This window comes from Podarcis cretensis (genome assembly GCF_951804945.1).
Source record: "Podarcis cretensis genome assembly, chromosome: 12".
NCBI classification, from domain to species: Eukaryota; Metazoa; Chordata; class Lepidosauria; order Squamata; family Lacertidae; genus Podarcis; species Podarcis cretensis.
Window position 1 is genome coordinate 48,591,628 of NC_137181.1, and position 19,175 is coordinate 48,610,802.

At 40.9% G+C, this 19,175-nt stretch overlaps 1 protein-coding gene across 5 annotated transcripts in view; it reads left to right on the top strand.

Annotated features, from left to right (window-relative positions):
* SLC6A20 (solute carrier family 6 member 20) overlaps positions 1 to 18,753 on the top strand; it is a 35,032-nt gene extending 16,279 nt beyond the window's left edge. For 4 of the 5 annotated variants that reach the window (XM_079947316.1, XM_079947317.1, XM_079947315.1 and 1 more), the window contains exons 2-11: positions 4,099 to 4,239; positions 6,221 to 6,312; positions 8,836 to 9,063; positions 9,360 to 9,470; positions 11,899 to 12,140; positions 13,324 to 13,486; positions 15,119 to 15,323; positions 15,766 to 15,925; positions 16,168 to 16,333; positions 17,731 to 18,753. In XM_079947316.1, the coding sequence (XP_079803442.1) occupies positions 4,099 to 4,239; positions 6,221 to 6,312; positions 8,836 to 9,063; positions 9,360 to 9,470; positions 11,899 to 12,140; positions 13,324 to 13,486; positions 15,119 to 15,323; positions 15,766 to 15,925; positions 16,168 to 16,333; positions 17,731 to 17,859 (1,637 nt within the window). In that variant the 3' untranslated portion in view covers positions 17,860 to 18,753. The remainder of the gene's footprint in view (positions 1 to 4,098; positions 4,240 to 6,220; positions 6,313 to 8,835; positions 9,064 to 9,359; positions 9,471 to 11,898; positions 12,141 to 13,323; positions 13,487 to 15,118; positions 15,324 to 15,765; positions 15,926 to 16,167; positions 16,334 to 17,730) is intronic. The other variant, XM_079947319.1, reaches the window with a different exon arrangement.
* The last annotated feature ends 422 nt before the right edge of the window (positions 18,754 to 19,175 follow it).

The window sequence follows — 19,175 nt, forward strand, 5'->3', positions numbered from 1 at the left end:
GGTCCTGTGTGAGTGTCTGGAGGCGGTTGGGGGATGGATGGTGGCTAACAGATTGAGGTTGAATCCTGACAAGACAGAAGTACTGTTTTTGGGGGACAGGAGGCGGGCAGGTGTGGAGGATTCCCTGGTCCTGAATGGGGTAACTGTGCCCCTGAAGGACCAGGTGCGCAGCCTGGGAGTCATTTTGGACTCACAGCAGTCCATGGAGGCACAGGTCAAATCTGTGTCCAGGGCAGCTGTTTACCAGCTCCATATGGTACGTAGGCTGAGACCCTATCTGCCTGCGGACTGTCTCGCCAGGGTGCATGCTCTGGTTATCTCCCGCTTGGACTACTGCAATGCACTCTACGTGGCTACCTTTGAAGGTGACTCGGAAACTACAACTAATCCAGAACGCGGCAGCTAGACTGGTGACTGGGGGCGGCCGCCGAGACCACATAACACCGGTCTTGAAAAACCTACATTGGCTCCCAGTACGTTTCCGAGCACAATTCAAAGTGTTGGTGCTGACCTTTAAAGCCCTAAACGGCCTCGGTCCAGTATACCTGAAGGAGCGTCTCCACCCCCATCGTTCTGCCCGGACGCTGAGGTCCAGCGCCGAGGGCCTTCTGGCGGTTCCCTCATTGCGCGAAACAAAGCTACAGGGAACCAGGCAGAGGGCCTTCTCGGTAGTGGCGCCCGCCCTGTGGAACGCCCTTCCAGCAGATGTCAAAGCGATAAACAACTACCTGACATTCAGAAGACATCTTAAGGCAGCCCTGTTTAGGGAAGTTTTTAACGTGTGATATTTTACTGTATTTTTGGTTTTTATGGAAGCCGCCCAGAGTGGCTGGGGAGGCCCAGCCAGATGGGCGGGGTATAAATAATAAATTATTATTATTATTATTATTATTATTATTATTATTATTATTACTGTCTACCAATTAAAGCCTTAAATGACTCTGGGCTAAAAGGACCCACAGATGGGGTTGTGTCTCAGTGATAGAGCATCTGTCTTGCATGCAGAACATCCCAGGTTTAATCCCTAAGATACCAAGTAGAATAATAGAATTGTCGTTGGAAGGGACCCCAAGAGTCATCTAGTCCAGCCCCTGCAATGCAGGAATCTCAACTAAAGCATCCATGACAGATGGCCACCCAACCTCGGATTAAAAACCTCCAGGGAAGGGGAGTCCACCAGCTTCTGAGGGAGACCATTCCACTATCAAACAGCTCTTACTGTAGAAAGTTCTTCCTGATGTTTAGTTGGAATCTCCTTTCTTGTAATTTGAAGCTGTTGTTTCTAGACTCTGGAGCAGGAGAAAACAAGCTTGTTCCATCTTCTATTTGACAGCCCTCCAGATATTTGATGATGGCTATCATAACTCCTAAGGGACACAGGTGGTGCTGTGGGTTAAACCACTGAGCCTAGGACTTACTTGCTGATCAGAAGGTCGGCGGTTCGAATCCCCGCGACGGGGTGAGCTCTCGTTGCTTGGCCCCTGCTCCTGCCAACCTAGCAGTTCGAAAGCACATCAAGGTGCAAGTAGATAAATAGGTACCGCTCTGGCAGGAAGGTAAACGGTGTTTCCGTGCGCTGCTCTGGTTCGCCAGAAGCAGCTTAGTCATGCTGGCCACATGACCCGGAAGCTGTACGCCAGCTCCCTTGGCCAATAAAGCGAGATGAGTGCCGCAACCCCAGAGTCGGCCATGACTGGACCTAATGGTCAGGGGTCCCTTTACCTTTAGCAGAACTCCCAGGTAGGGTTGGAAAAACCTCTACCTGAAACCCTGGAGAGCCATTGCCAATCGGGGTTGACCAGTGTTTCTTGGGTCTTCAGTTCCTTTTGGACTACAGCTCCCATCATCCCTATCTAGCTAGACCAGTGGTCATGGATGATGGGAATTGTAGTCCAAAAGCAGCTGGAGACCCAAGTTTGGGAAACACTGGTGTAGACTGAACTAGATGGTCTGAAACAGCTTCTGGTCTTTCCTACCTGAAAGCTTTCCTGACTGGGGCAAACAGCAGCTTCAGCTTCAATATGCATTGGGAAAGCAGTATGGTGCGAAGGTTAGCCTCCTCTCCTAGCTCTGCAATCCAAGTCCAGATGGGGAAAGGGTCCATGATTTCTTTTTAACAAGAGAGGCTGAGCGTAACCCGTCGCTGATCTCCAAAGTTTTGAAGCTAATAACCCTCTCCAAACCGTTAGTTCGTTCTTTTAGGGCCCTGCAGTTATAAAAGGGCTCTGCTACAATGCCAAGGCTCTTAGACGCTTGAGAATTCCCCCTGCAAGGAAGACGTTACCTAAGTTTCAAACAAAGGGGCTGTTAATAAAAAGGCACAAGCAGTGCAAATATTAATTCCCTGAAATAAAATGGATTATGGCTGAGCATTCACCTCACTTTCTCCGTCGGCTGCTATGCAGATTGCATTCATTTCTACTGCTCAACAGTCCCCCCACTTCAAGGAATGTTAATGCTGGAGATTAAACACCAAATAATAGATATTTACAGAAATACTTTGGCCTGCTCTGAAAAGAAAACTGGGGAAACCTTTTTATGCAACCTCCCACCCAGCAAAAACAACCACAACCCTGTTTTTGGTCAGACATGGCGACTCCAAGTCAAACACAGAAGCTTGGACTTTTCTGAGAGGCTAAATCACTTCAGGCAAACCCACCTAATATATACTTTCCAGAACAATACAAGAAGTGAAACACTGTTAATTGACGAAGTAAATTTTATGGGAAAATAGTTTTGGAAAACATTTACAATGCAGATATGGAAACACAGCCAGGGGGATTTGAGGAAGTCACCTAACAATGTTAACAAAAGCGGAATTATTATAATCAGGATAAATGTTTGTTGGTTTGTTATAAATTTGGAAAATAAAAAAAAATTGAAGAAGAAAAAACAAGAAGCGAAACACTGCTGGTCTTCAAAATTCACACCTCTCTGAATTTTGCAATGCAGTTTTCCAGCCCAGCAATGTGTGCAAAACTGGATATGCCAGGGTGAAACATGCATATACATTAAACTATGGCTGAAAATAACATGCAATAATGCATTATATTTGGGGGAAATTGCTTTGCAAAAAAAAGTTGTACAGTATATTGGGCAAAATTGCATGCAAACGTGAACCTATCAGGATAAATTTGCACTGAAGTGCCAGTGAATTTACATCACAAACTGGTGTGGGAAGTCTGGTTAAATGAATTTAGGACTAGAAACTGAAAATGACAGACTGATTTAAAGGAGAAACTTCCTTTGGAAGTTTTAGTTGACTTCTAAGTGCCACCGTACTCTTGATCTTTTTTCTCTTCCCTTGGTTAAATTTTAATGCTTTTTAAAGCAATTAGTTATCCTTTAACAGTCACTAGTCTGGACTGTGTGAAAGACTTTCCATAATCACATCTGGAGTACAAATTTGTTTACAGGAAATGATTCTGGCATTATCGACCAAAACAGGCTGTGGGAGATATCATCATCATCTAAAATTTCTGAGGCACTGTTCAAAATAATAATACCTTTAATAAACAAGCCTTATCCTTAGACTTATAATCTAACAGACATAGTACAAAAGAAAAATGGGATGAGAAAAGAAAAAGCAATTCAGACACCAATTCTTACATAAACTTACGCAACTTCGGCTACAGTCATTTTCCTGGGAATAAGTCCCATGAAACTCATTAGGGTTTCCATGTATCAGATTGCACTTTAATGTTATAATTGCATGGGATCTGAAATATAGTAGGAATTGGAATTTTGTTCATTTGGAGTGTGTATACCCTCACACGTTACGTTACTAATGCAGCAATGGTTTGGATGAAATTGCTTCATTGTGTTTCCTCCCATTTATGATCAGTATTCCTGTATTCCTCTCTAGATAGTGTGGTAAGACCCTTTGTCTGGGTTTTAAACCAGAAAGCAGTTTATTCTGGAGGTGGTGAAAGCGTAAGGGAGCTTCGTTTTTTTACACGTGGTGGGAATGTGTACAAAACGATCGGTGTGATATATTAGACCTGACTGGTTGTATCGCAAGCACCGCTAATTAAAATATTTGTGAGCACATTCTGAAACCCATTTGTTTAATAATATAACCTTTTGTTCCTCCTACAGGTGGATTTCTAATCCCCTACCTGATCATGTTAATTGTGGAAGGCATGCCTTTATTGTACCTGGAGTTGGCAGTGGGACAGCACATGCGACAAGGGAGCATTGGGGCATGGAAAGCGATAAGCCCTTACCTTTGTGGGGTTGGTGCGTTGTTGTTTTTTAAAATCTATACAACCTATTTTTCCTATCCCCCTGTCAAATTATTATTGTTTATTTGATGCGCTACAAAGACGACATCTTCATGACATGCACACAACTTGTCAGATCTTTTTTAAGAATATTGAGAGATCTCCTAACAACAAAGGGACACGGTAAAGGGATGGTATCCACAATATACAAAATACTACTCCAAAATCCCACGAACCCCCTAGATGCAATCAAAAAACAATGGGAGGATGACATAGGCTATGAGATTAACCCCACTTAATGGACCAGAATGTGGTCTAAACCCCCCTTTAAATCCGTATCAACGAAAAGAAAATAACTCACTCTGAAACTCACCTACAGGTGGTACCTAACACCAAGAAAACTAGCGCTAATATGCCCAGGAGCCTCACAAAAATGCTGGAGAGGGTCACCTCCACAGGCACATACCTCCACATGCAGTGGGAGTGCCCCAAAATCCAACTATTCTGGACAACAGCCATACGAGAAATATGTAAAATAACTAAGCAAGCATTAGAAATCACCCCAGAATTGGCCCTACTAAACATCTTCCAAGACAATAATGCCCATTTACACCACAAAAAACTCATAACCCACCTAATTTCAGCAGCCAGAAACACCATAACCAGACACTGGAGAGACCTGTCAGGAGTAAGCATGGACCAATGGTACCAAAAAGTATGGGAAACAGCCCTACTAGAAAAATTAACCAATAAACTGAAACTGACACGGGGACAAATAGAAGAAGACGCCTTCACCCCGGTATGGCTCCCCTTTATCACATACACAGCCCAACAAGACAATGACAAGAATCCACCAACAACATACAAATCAATATGGCTAACCTGATCCAAAACACCCACCCACCCCACTCACACACGAAAACAAAGATCACCACAGACAACCACAAATGAACAACCATACCCTAGGCCAACCCCACCTCTCTCACCACCAAAGAAACACAAGTGAATAGCAGAGAACCTGCACAAGCAACGCTGACACAAAACCCCACATATATTAAGTAAAATAGAAACATCGCCACCCCACCCCACTCACCTTTTCCCCCTCCACCTCTTCCCCCCTTTTCTTTCCAATGTCTCAAGAAATGAAACTGATCTGTAAAAAAATGTTACTTGAAAAAAAGAGAGACATTGCACGTACTTTTGTAAACCAATAAAATCTTTAATAAAAATACATTTAAAAAAAAAAGGATATTGACAGACCAGAATGTTTCTAAGAATATTGATTTCCCCCCTTCTACTCAGTTCACCTTGTGTTGGTGCCATTTACCCCCTCTGGTGAAAGAAAACTAAATATGCATATGATTCTTTCAAAACCATCTATATTAGAGATCGGAAGCAGTGTTTTAAGCTTCCATGTCTCTAAAATTGAAAGACAGAAAAAGTATGTTTGATTCACTTGCAGTACAGTGTGTCACATTCACACCCTGCTTTTGAAACACATAGATTCTCTCTGATGGGGGGAAGCATCACCAATCCACTTCAAATTCTTTAAGTGCAATGCTTCAGCAGTCAGCCATTTCTTAGGAAATGCGTGTGAAGTGTTTATTCCTTTATTGTAAATGGAGCCTGACACGGTCAACTGAGAAGTAAGTCCCACTGTATTCAATGGAGCTTACTCCCAGGTAACTGGGTCAAGACTGTGCAGCCCTCACACTGCAATCCTAAGCATTTTTACTCAGAACTAAGTCCCACTGAGCTCCATAGGATTTAAACTCTGCTATGTTCCTGAGCATCCTTCCTGATGTAGAATAGGATGTCCCTATTTTCATCAGATAAATGTTGGAGAGTAAAATTTAAACCTAGACGAGGTTATGTGAGGACATAGTGTGATATGTGTGGACCTTCCTTAGGTTAATTAGTTGGTTCTGGTGCAGGAAGATATAGCTGCAAAAATGATGCCCATTTCCATACCTCTCTTGTTTTCCTTTTATTTTTAGGAATTGCCAGTGTCATCGTTTCATTTTTCCTCTCTATGTACTACAATGTTATAAACGCCTGGGCATTCTGGTATCTCTTCCATTCATTTCAGGTGGGTAAGAAAATGTTTTCAGCAGTAGAGTGCAGCACACAGTGGTTTCCCTCCCCTCCAGGATTGCGAAAATTCAGCCAATCTGTCTGGCAGCTGTCATTGCAGAAGCCTTGGCTGAAAACGAAACCCATTTTATGATCAGCAGGGCAGAATATCGATGCATCTTCTTGTAAAAGCTTTTCTAATTGGGGGCAATCATGGAGTTAAAGTGTTCTCAGATTATTTATCCTGGAATCACACATTGGATTTTGCTCGTATGATAAGGAGCACGTTTTATGATGTTCCTGAGGCAGTCTAGTTGCGCAGTGTCACTGAACTTGGAAATTTCATTGTACAATAATGGACAACAGCAATGTCCAAGCCAGCAGTCGATTTGCTTTTGACACTGGTGCTTCAATCACCCAGGCAGCAGAGGCATTTATTGACACCTAAAAGACATCTGAGTTGATCTTATATTTTTACAATTTGCTCTATGCACCAGAAATGCTTAGCAATAATACAGTGGTACCTTGGTTCCCAGACTTAATCTGTTCCTGAAGCCTTTTCCAAAACCAAAGCGTTCTAAAACCGAGGCGTGCTTTCCCATAGAAAGTAATGCAAAACGGATTAATCCGTTCCAGACTTTTAAAAACAACCCCTAAAACAGCAATTTAACATGAGTTTTACTATCTAACGAAACCATTGATCCATAAAATGAAAGCAATAATCAGTGGACTGTGCTATAAAATAAATAAGACAGTTTTGTAGATGATAAAAAATAAAATTATTATTTTTTTCTTATGTGCATTTCTGCAGTCACACAGTCAATCAATCAGTAGCTGAACTGGGTTCCACACAGACACAAAAACAAATCACAAAAACGAAGTCACAAGTCACGGTCACAATTCAGTCCCATAAAACGAAGAACAAGTCAGTCAAAAAAGCGAAAAAGCCACACAAACAAAAATGAAAAAATAGCAAAAACAAAAGCTCCAAATATCACCTCGCACCTTGTGTGGGTGCTAGGGACTCCACAGCCGACAGACTCAACAGGAAGCCTCTGATTAGCAGTGGGGGACTCAATTTACAAATGGAGCACACTCAACAGGAAGCGGAACATGTTCAGTTTCCAAGGCAAAGTTCACAAACCAGAACACCTACTTCCAGGTTTGCAGCGTTCTATTTCCAAGCTGTTCATAAACTAAGCTATTCTAAAACCAAGGTACCACTGTATAGGAAATAGGAATACATTGCCAGTCAGCTTGACTCCAGAGTTTATTTTTTATTTAAGTTCTTTTTTCTCTTCCATTGTGAGGTTTTTTCCTCAATAATTTAGTTTTTTGGTAGTTTATTTTCAGCCCCATTATTTCCCCATATTTTCTAATTAAATCTACAGCAGCTGGTAAACTTTGCTTCGGGTCTTGGGTTGTTACTATCAAATCATCAGCAAATGCTCTAACTTTATAGACTTTCTCCCCAATTTTTCTCCCCCTTATGTTTTCATCCTTTCTGATGTTGTGAAGGAGTGCTTCTATCGCTAATACAAATAACAAGGGTGACAGTTTAACCCCAGAGTTTAAAGTAAAGGAGGTGGTTATTTTTGGAAGATGTGGTTTTGTATGAATGTAAGAGTCAGAAAGAGCTGGAGATTTCAAACGTGGGTGGCACTGTGGGTAAAACCTCAGTGCCTAGGACTGGCCGATCGTATGGTCGGTGGTTCGAATCCCCGCGGCGGGGTGAGCTCCCGTCGTTCGGTCCCAGCTCCTGCCCACCTAGCAGTTCGAAAGCACTTCTAAGTGCAAGTAGATAAATAGGTACCGCTTTATAGCGGGAATGTAAACGGTGTTTCCGTGCGCTACGCTGGTGCTGGCTTGCCAGAGCAACTTCGTCATGCTGGCCACGTGACCAAGAAGTGTCTTCGGACAGCGCTGGCTCCTGGCCTCTTAAGCGAGATGAGCACGCAACCCCAGAGTCGGTCACGACTGGCCCGTACGGGCAGGGGTACCTTTACCTTTAAGAGTCAGAAAGAGCTGGAGATTTCAAAGAGCTGATTAGGCCACTGTCTATTGAACTAGTTGCAGGTTAGTTTGCTTTCCATTTCATAAAGAAGGCTATTTTTCCTGAAAAACTGACATTTTCCTGCACCATCAGAAGTTAATCTAGTATCAAATGGCATCTTACTCATGTTATAGTTCAAACATGTCGCTCATCCTGTCTTTCATAATTATATTGGAAAACTGCATCACAGGAAGTTTGCTCAATGAGAAAGAGATTTATGGTTTAATGCTCCGCTCCCCACAATAACCTCACATTGCTGTGGGGCATTGCACAACGTTTTATGCCACCTTAACCCACAGGCAGGGAAACTGTTGCCCGTCAGAAGTTGTTGGACTACAGTTCCCATAATCCCTGATTGCTGGCCATGCAGGCTGGGAACTTTAGTCCAGCACCACTTTCCCCATTGGTGACCTGACCTTTTCACGATCTGACTCATGGTACTTGGGAAATTAAATGTACAGAATAATGTCTGCTTCACATCCAAAGGATCCTTTGCCGTGGGCAAACTGTCCACTCAATCTTAACCACACGGATTACGTGGAAGAGTGCGAGAAGGCAACACCCACGCAGTATTTTTGGTACCGAAAAACCCTCAACATCTCTCCATCCATCGAGGAGAGTGGGAACATCCAATGGGAGCAGGCAGCCTGTTTGGTCCTGGCTTGGCTGGTGGTCTATCTGTGTATTCTAAGAGGAACAGAACACACAGGCAAGGTAAGAGGATTATTGCTGCTATTCTTGAAGAAATAAGCTTTACTGAGTAAAAAGTGATGGAAGGGAAGCATCTGTAAAAAAAAACCTTTCAAACTAGCTTTGGGTTTAATTCTCCTCAGATGAAAAACCATTGCTTTTCAGCTGGCGAGATGTGACTCTGTATGAGTGTATTTGTGTACAGTACATGGATACACAGATTGTGTACTTGTTGAATGTAACGTGAGCACCCCTAAAGTCTAAAGCTTAAGTGTGTCACACAGCTCTACTAAATGAAGCCTTTTGTTGTTCATTTGCAGGTTGTTTACGTGACGGCTACTCTGCCTTATGTAGTCCTCATCATATACTTAATCAGAGGCTTAACTCTCCATGGAGCTGCGAATGGGCTGACCTACATGTTTACACCCAAGGTACCTATGCCCTAAATGGCTATAGACAAATGTTTATACAAACTGAGGCAGGTTCTTCACAAATGTGTATTTTCACCATGGAAGTTTAGGCCTACAAAGAGCCCGAATACAACAGTGTACTTGTGAATATGATCTACAACAGGGTTTCTCAAACTTGGGTCTCCAGCTGTTTTTGGACTACAACGCCCATCATCCCAAGCTAGCAGGAGCAGTGGTCAGGGATGATGGGAATTGTAGTCCAAAAACAGCTAGAGACCTAAGTTTGGGGAAACCCTGATCTATACAGAACACAAGCTAGATAGTAATACAGGCAACTCCACTTTTATCTATATTGTATTGTATTTTGTTATTATAGTAATTAATTCCGTTACTCCAGATACATGAGATCAGCTATTTGACATCTATTGGAGATTAGCTTTGTGTTACACTTTGAAATATAATTCTCTTGAAAGATAAATGCACACAGGGAAACTTATGCAACTGGTAGCACGACACATAACCTCTCCTTGGTGTAAGTCAGAGGCAGCTCTGTTGACATGAAAATTAGAATCAGAGATGGAATATGAATTTGAGCCGGGAGGAGATTGGAGCTTCGGGGGCCTTTAGACTTGGAAGAATTGTGAAACAAGGTTTGGAATACTTTATGGGCCCTAGCTTTAACTATGGAAATCTGGCAGATCTGTCAAGAAGGAATATAAGCATCGTTGGGTTGGAGCTACCCCGAGATCTGCTTTTTAGCACCAAAGATTATCAAGAAGATCGGCAGAAGGGAAATGAAGAAGAGTTAAGAGCCTCGGATATAAGATCTCCAGGTTGATGGACGCTGGGAGGTTGATGGAACTGACGGCAGGGGCCGGGACCGGGGAGGGGAGACGGTGGAAGGAAATTGGGAATTCAAAGTGTATATATGGAGATTTAAAAAAAAAAATTTAATGAGAAATGGAAAAATTGTGGAATGAAATTTTTACGACCCTAGGGGAAATGTTTTAAGAGATTAAGTTCAATATATTAGTTTCAATGAGAAATAAGATTAAATAAAGTAAAAATGGATGACTAATTGGTGAAAAAAGAGAATGTTAAATTACAGTATATTAAGATAAATTATTAGGATAAAAACAAAGATGAAGGATTTGCTGAAATATCTAATTGAACTAGAATACAAAGAGGGGAGGTGTGAGGAGGTCAAGGAAATAAGCTAAAGAAAGAAAGTTATGTAAAGGTTTGATTTGTTCTTTTTTCCTTTTTTTCGATTCTATGCATCTTGTCTCTTGTCTGTTTTCTATTTTTTATCTTTTTTTTCTTTGATGTGACTTGTTTTTATGTTTTATTTTATTTTTTGGTTTAATTGGGTGTTTTCTTGTTGCTATCTTTTTTGTTACTCATGTAACCTTTAAAATTTTAATAAAAATCTTTAAAAAAGAAAAAAAGAAAATTAGAATCAGAGTAACATTAATTACAAAAGATTATACAACAGGGAGATCTAATCTGGTGGCTTCCAGACGTTTTGGGACTAAAACTGCTCCAGTCCTACCTCTCTGATGAGAGCTAAAGTCCTACATCACCTGGAAAACATAACATTGGCTCTATGACAACTGATTTGTATTAAATATTATTGATTGGTAGTGGCAGAAGCAAAAAGGTCCTCGGGAAAGTTTACAGATCTGAACTGTTTACTGCCCACCATGCTCAGATATCTGGGACCAGCCTAATTATACTGGCCTTATGGCTGTAATCTTAACCTTACTTTGCAGTAAGTCCCATTGAACCCAGCATACCAAAAGGCCTTATATTTAAAAAACAACTGGATTTCTTTCTCTTTTTTTTACGCTCAGAGACCATCTCTGCTGTTCTGCTTAAAAGCAAATTGAAATGGCATTGTTTGTTTCATCACTGTATTTTTTATAATTATGAAGTAGAAATAGGAAAAGGTGTGAAAATGAAGAGGGAGAAAGATCAGCACCTATTAATGCTGCTGGGACAAATTTGAGCAACCATTCCCATTCAGTTTGTTGCATTGTAAGCTTGCATTTCATTAGATTCCTTCCCCATTTTCTTCTGTACGTTGGCTGTAATAGTTCTCTTTTTACTTCAGACGGAGTTAAACACATTTTAGCAATTGATTTTCCTTGGCCCATTTGCAGCAAACATTTTCAATTGGACTTTTGAGATGCGGTGTTCCGTATTTTGTTAATGGTTGTTCGGCTATGTGTCTTGACTAGAAACACTGAGAAAATGGAAGTCTGATTCACCCGAGGTGTTGCCTGATCATAACACATAATACATAAAAGTAACAGGATATAACTGGATAGGATGGGATCTTTCTCCATTCCACCTTGTGTCATAATGTTCCACCTTGCAGGCATGTTAGTAAGATGAATAAAAGTCTAAAAATGCTACACAGTTCATCTTCTTGGTTTATGACTTGCAGCTAGAGCAACTAGCAAATCCCAAAACCTGGATTAATGCAGCTACTCAGATCTTTTTCTCCCTTGGACTTGGTTTTGGCAGCTTGATAGCATTTGCCAGCTACAATGATCCAAAAAACAACTGTGAACGACATGCCATCATCGTTTCATTGATAAACAGCACCACCTCAATATTTGCCAGTATTGTGACTTTCTCCATTTATGGCTTTAAGGCAACTTTCAACTATGAAAAGTGCATGAGCAAGTAAGTGTGGAGTCTTATTCAATTACCTTATTTTATTCGTCTAACATTGTGTATGCCATCAAATGCCAATGGTGTCCTTCAGCTCTCTATATTGGACAAACAGGCCAAACCTTACGCCAAAGAATAAACGGACATAAATCTGACATCAGGAACCACAAGACAGAGAAACCAGTAGGAGAACACTTCAGTCTCCCAGGACATTCTATACAAGATCTCAAAGTAGCTGTTCTATTACAAAGGAATTTCATAAATAGACTGGAAAGAGAAGCTGCTGAATTGCAACTTATTACCAAACTTAAAACCATGGAGAGACCTGGTCTGAACAAAGACATTGGATTCTTATCTCATTATACATGACAAAGCCATTTTTCACCTTCTCACCCCTTGCTTTTTCCTGTACGACCTATTGCAGTCGTTAAGAGTCGTCAACAGGCTCATCACAGCTATCTGCCAATCACCCAGTCCCACCACCCTTCTGAGTAATACCCCTCCCCACCTTCTCACTATATAGAAGGGTCTGGTGACTTCTGTTTCAGTGTATCTAAAGAAGTGTGCATGCACACGAAAGCTCAAAGCAAGAACTAACTTAGTTGGTCTTTAAGGTGCTACTGGAAGGGAAAAAAAAATATTTTGTTTCTTCTTTTATTTGTACCTGAAAATGCATTGTAGTCAACACATTTTTATTTTTTTTACTCCAGGATTTTCTTTTTAACTGTTACTAGACATGACTGGCATTCATCTGAAATCTTTTTTGTGAATGGGTTCATCCCATATGATTTTTGAGTTTTGTCTGACTAGGGGTGATGGGAGAGCCCTCGGATGGTTCAGGATCCCATGCAGAAGACCTTTCACTTACACTGTTTAGTAAATGTTATAATAATGGTGCTAACAGAAACAATTGCCAGCTTAGACACCACTCAATTGATAATTGCTTTACAATTTATTGGTCTCAGTTCAGATCTGCCCCAATGTCTTTAAAATTAATTTAGGAAGTATCTGGTTTCAACTAGTATCACATTTCCTTCAAATTTTGTGTTTCTTAAAATGCACTTTTAAAAAAAAAGCCTATTTCCTCCATCTGCCAGAAATTACTATTTGAAAATATTAATGTGGTGTTGTTGTTGTTGTTGTTCAAAATATTGTTGCTTTATTTAAAATAACTGTATTTCATTCTATTGTGCAGGGTGATATTGATGCTGACAAATTTTTTCGACCTGGAAGAAGGATCATTAACAATGGAAAATCTTGAAGATATGAAGAATTTCCTGGCATCCACTCACCCCAGTGAATATGCAGAACTGTTGCCGCAGATTAAGAACTGCAGTTTGGAAGCAGAATTAGACACAGTGAGCTGCAACTTTAAAAAAAAATAGTTTGACTCGGCACATATTTTGTGAACCGAGGGCACAATGAAAGAACCTTGTGGTCAGTGCTTGAATGGTGTAGTGGTTAGTGTGGAACCAGGTGTGGCGTTCGTATGGAGCCCCCGGTTGTCTCACAGACTGTTGACCTGTACACCACTAATCTGCTGCCACCAACCAGATCCTCCCTGGTAGATCACTTAGTCTCAGTCAGGTTCTCAAGTTAACAAAGAAAAGTGTAGTTTATTGCATTCCAAACTTTAACTGCATTCCAAACGTTGTTACTCTTTACCTTCTTAGTCTTATTTTATCCTGTCTCTATCACATTTACCTCCCCTCACACAAGAACCAACTGCACTAACTGTCTCTCTATTTCCAACTGCCTGCCAACTGCTTTTCCAAACCAACCAACCCACTAAAACTAACCAACTACCCACACCCAAACCTCGGCTAAGCCCTTTTATAAACAAGTAGGCTCTGCCTCTGGCTTTCCTATTGGTCTACATTTTAGCCCTCTCTCCCCTCTGTACACACATTTTCAAATGAAGGGGCAAATGCCACACCAGGTCTGGACAGGAGTCTGGAGTTCAAATCCTCACTTAGGCAAAATATTCATTGGGTGGCCTGTCACTTCTGAGGGTAGCCTACTTCACAAGGTGGAACATACATGCCACCTTGAGGCGTTTGGAGGAAAGATGCAAATTTAACAAATAAAAATGAATACCTAGGAAATCTACGTATGCCTTCTTTCATTCTGTGGAAGAAATGAAGGACATAAATATTACACACACACACACACACACAGCAAGCCTCTGGTGAAAATTGTATATGGCATGCACCATTTAATTTTGCTGCCCGTTGAAGCAATAGCTTAAAAATCTGCCCATAGATTCTTCCACATATGACAACCTGGGACCTAGCTGCAGCAAATGTTCCTACAGCTGCGAGTGCTGAATGCAGAAGTGCCGAGCCATTTTTGTTTAGCAACAACCTACACTGCTATTTTGCTTACATGTCATAATGTTCAAAGGCCTGTTGAATGACAATGCAAGGGATTCCCATTATTGGGCTGCACACGCAACAAGACTGGATAGGAGTCATCCAACACTTAGTGGCAACTCAGTTCCATAGAAATCAGTGGTTGACAAGGTATGTGTTGTATGCCTAAGTAGTTAAGTTCGACTGGTTGCAGTTGGGGCTAACTTGCCACCAAATTTGCACTGGAATGTGTCGTCGTCAGTCGCACATATGGAAGCAAGATGATGCTTTGTATTTAGAGGTTTAGAGCGGATGACAAGCCTGGCAGTGAATTGGAAACTACTGAAACAAGTGTGGTGATAGGACACAAAATCTCCCCAGCTGGGATGGATAGATGGATCTCTCAATGTGATACCCATCTGTCTACTCCTGTACCTATTACCCGCATGGCCAGAGCTTCAGAAATCTTGATTTGCTATGAACTTGTGTACAAGCCATTGATGGGAATGATGGAAAGCAGTGGTTGACCCAGCAAGGAATTGCATGCATGGTGCTCCCTTTTTGTGTGCGCCATTTGTTTTCTGCATGGCAATGCATTCTCCGCAAGTCTGGTTATTTTCTGTTTTCTCTCTCCAACAGGCTGTTCAGGGTACCGGACTGGCATTCATAGTGTATTCTGAAGCAATAAAGAACATGGAAGTCTCGCAGCTGTACTCAGTGCTGTATTTCTTCATGCTGCTGATGCTGGGAATAGGCAGCATGCTGGGGAACACGGCAGCCATTCTTACTCCTTTGACCGACAGCAAGTTCATTACCTCCCATGTGCCTAGAGAGATGATATCAGGTGATTACCACTTAAGTGCACCCAGTGGACTTCAAGGGAGTCAACCAAGGTGATGGAAAGGTAAATCTGCAGTTGCAAAAGAACAATGTTCCTTTGCAGCTATGGCTTTACCTTTGGCACCATTCCCCGTTGTGCTTTCAGAAGGGATTGGGAGTGCCTGAGTACAGTATATCAGATTCCCTTCAAAAGCAGCAAAAGATGCTAAAATTCATACTGTGCGCAGCTTGAATCTGAAGACAAAATGTGCCCGACTCAGTAGTAGAAATGGCCACTTGGTCCCAATGAGGGAATGTAAAATTAGGCCTATGAAATTAGCCTATGAACAAGTGACTTTCCACCACTGTGCTGCAGTAAAGTCAGCCTAAAATTAGCTGATCTCAAAAGCACAAATCCATGCCTTATTTAATTTACAGCCTAAACTCCAAGTACGTTTTTCTTACAGGAGGTGTATGCATCATCAACTTTTTAGTTGGCCTAGCATTCACCCTGGAAGCTGGCAACTACTGGTTTGATATCTTCAATGATTATGCAGCTACTCTCTCCTTGCTACTTATAGTACTGGTGGAAACCATGGCTGTCTGTTACGTATATGGACTCAGAAGGTAAGAACTTGGGAACATCCTATCACATTTTATTGCCATAACTTATCTAGTAGACTCAGCAGCTGTTACCTCAAACCTGTGCAAAACTTTGTGCACAGCAGAACCATATTCCTTCTACGTTATTTCAACAATCTTCACCACAGAACTTGGTTTTCCTTGACAGTTACATTGTTTTGGATCGAAATTGTATCATTAAAAAAACGAACTAACCAATTAAGTGTGTGCTTTTCTTTCTTTGACAGATTTTCTAAAGACCTTTCTGTGATGAGCGGACATAAACCAAGTTGGTACTGGAAGATTATGTGGGCTTTCGTTAGTCCTGTGTTGATTGTAAGCCTCTTTATATTTTACATCACAGACTACATCAGAACAGGGACATTGCAATACCAAGCCTGGGACGCAACAGAGGTATTTTACTCAATGCAATTTTTTCCTTACCCACTCGTAGCTAGAAGTACAGGTAGGAGGTAGGAGGAAGGCACTTATAATTGATGACTTAAAAAAAAAATCAACTGCTGCATTTAACTATGTTTAGGGTATAAATTTCATGACTTAAATAATCAGGGTATAGGGTATAAATTTCAAGTGTTAAATAATTAGAATTCCAAAATGCTTTCTTACGGTATTAACAAGGTTAGAAAACTACCCTTTATAGTAGGTTTCAATAGGCTTTAGATGTGTTAAGTTTTAATCACTCTACTAGACCTACAGTATGAGTATGAGACACATGCTGAATACTTGTCAAGTTAAATAATCACAATCTTCTACAGAAAGCACTGTTCTAGCTATCTTTAGACCATACTGCAGCTGTTTTCATGTCCTCTTGCAGAAAAGATACATTAGCAGCCAGGGTTCTGGAATGGCTTACACCACAGCCACTTTGAGGAGCATTGATAAAAACAGGCCCAGTAAGCTTCAAAGCAGCTTAGCATGTAGAAAATACAATTTGAAGGTTCTCCCCCTGCTGAAACAATTCACAAAATACTTATGTTCAGGTTCTATGATTACAATTCAAATCTCCATCTGAAGTTTTACAAAACGAGCAACACTATAATTTGACAGAGCTGGTTTGCATGTCATTGGCTTAATCATGAACATGAGATCCTCTGCACGACTTTCCTTCCTCCCATGTGATTCAAACAAACCATGCTATGGCTTGTCAAGTTAACCAAACCTGGATCAGGGTTCATTTCTTTCAATGAAAAGTCAGTACTGGTTAGGAAGAAATAACAAGCCACACTTGTTGTCTGAGCCGTTTCTGGGAGGGGGAAGGAGAGAAGATTAAATAAGACCTGCACAGCATGGGCAAGAAGACATGTTCAGGACCGAACCATAGTTTAAGACAAACTAGGTTTGTCATGATATGAACCAAATCAAGGTTTTGAAGTTAATATGAAATTTGTTGCAACATCTCTACAGAAATGTAATTTTTAAGTTTTAGTGTTAAAAAATCAGAACACAGCTGTAGATACGAAACGTATGTTACAGAAGCATTAGCTGTTTGACATGTTGCATATTAGAGAACAGTGGTCACTATCAAGTTGTTGTTTTTCAAATGCAGTGGTCAGATGAAACTTTACATGCCCTCTGCTCACTGAAAGGCCTTGCGGTACATAGCCCTGTAGCAGTCTGAATTTCAGTTTTAAGTATTTCTGCTAGGAAGCATCAAAGATGAGGTGCTCACTTTGAAAGCAATGCAGGATGAGCTCTGAAAAAAGTGCCTCCCACCAATTCTAAATTCGCACAGTAGCACACATCTGCATTAATAGACTTTTGTTTTACATCTGGTCCTCTCTCTCTTGCAGGGTCAGCTGGTTACAAAAGATTATCCAAGTGGGGCCCTAGCAGTTATTGGGCTGCTTGTCGCAGCCTCCACTTTGTGCATACCACTGGGAGCATTAGTAACTTTTATAATGAAAAGAACAAATCCTTAGTTCTGGACTTATGAGAACTTCATCAACAGCTGCAACCTTTGCAAACCACCTTGAAGACTATAACAGCAATAACCTGCAACCATTAACAAGCATGCAGAATTTTACTACTGTCTTACCAATGAATGGTCAAGAGAACTGTCCTATAGCAGATGGAAGATTTAAGATTGTCTCTGAGGGGTACGAACGCAACATGGTGGCTTACAAACACCTTGGACCGTGCACAGTATATATTGGTCAATTCACTCTGCCGCCTTCTGAACAATCTTCACTTTAGTAGAAGTGTATTCCTAATGCATCTTCACTTTAGTAGAAGTGTATTCCTACTCCATCTGAAGTACAGGAAGAAAGGCTTGCACTGCAAGAAAGCTGCAACGTGCACAAATAATTTTTCCATGTATAATGCAGCGTGACCATGTTATTTGTATTATTCATGGGATCTATATTTTAGTAGGTGCTTGAAGGCTTCTTTAGAAGCGATATAAGCTCAGTAATCAGCTAGCAATGTTTATATGCAATGTAAAGAACAGTTTCCAAGATGTATCACTCAGCTGAATTTCCCCACTTTTCTAGAGATGCCTTAAAGGAGAGTGGAGTTGGGCTGTTAAAAGTAAGGAAGAGCTACGCTGGAGCTGTTTCATGAGCTGGGGAACTCAAGACTGGAAATTTTAGTTATATCAAGGTAATGTGAGCATTAATGTTCTCAGTAGCACATAGTGCCACATTATTCAATATTTTTAACATTACCTTCAACCATAGGATAAACATGAGTCCAGACAAGCCACAAGAGATTTTAAAAGTCAGGTGTTCTTTTTACTGCATTTCTTTTCCTGAACCATGATCAAGTGTTGACAAAGTTTTAATCTCTAAAAGAGTAAAAGCTGAACATTTTTTAAAGCGAAAGTGGATGTTCTCAGGCTTCTAACAAATGCTTGTAGGTTACGCATAGATCATCTATGTATTTATCAACAAGGCTGAAAAAATACTTCGAATTCAAAAAGCTATTGGTGTGAAATTTAGAAGTTCCCGGAAGTTATAGGTTTTTCCATTAGTAACGCAGTTTCACTTTCTATGCCAAACTCCTTTCAATTAAATTCACCAATGTATGTAAATGCTGATTTAATATTTAACAGCCTACATCCATTCTTCCAGGCAAAAACGTAAAAGAAATTTACTCAAAATATTAATTGAAACTGAAGGTGTATGTAAATTCAAGCAACGTTGAAAACACAAAGTCTTTTGTTATAACAGAATATGTGGCGGGAATAAGGACTACACCACAATGAGCACATTCCATATCTTTGAGGGAATTTTGAATA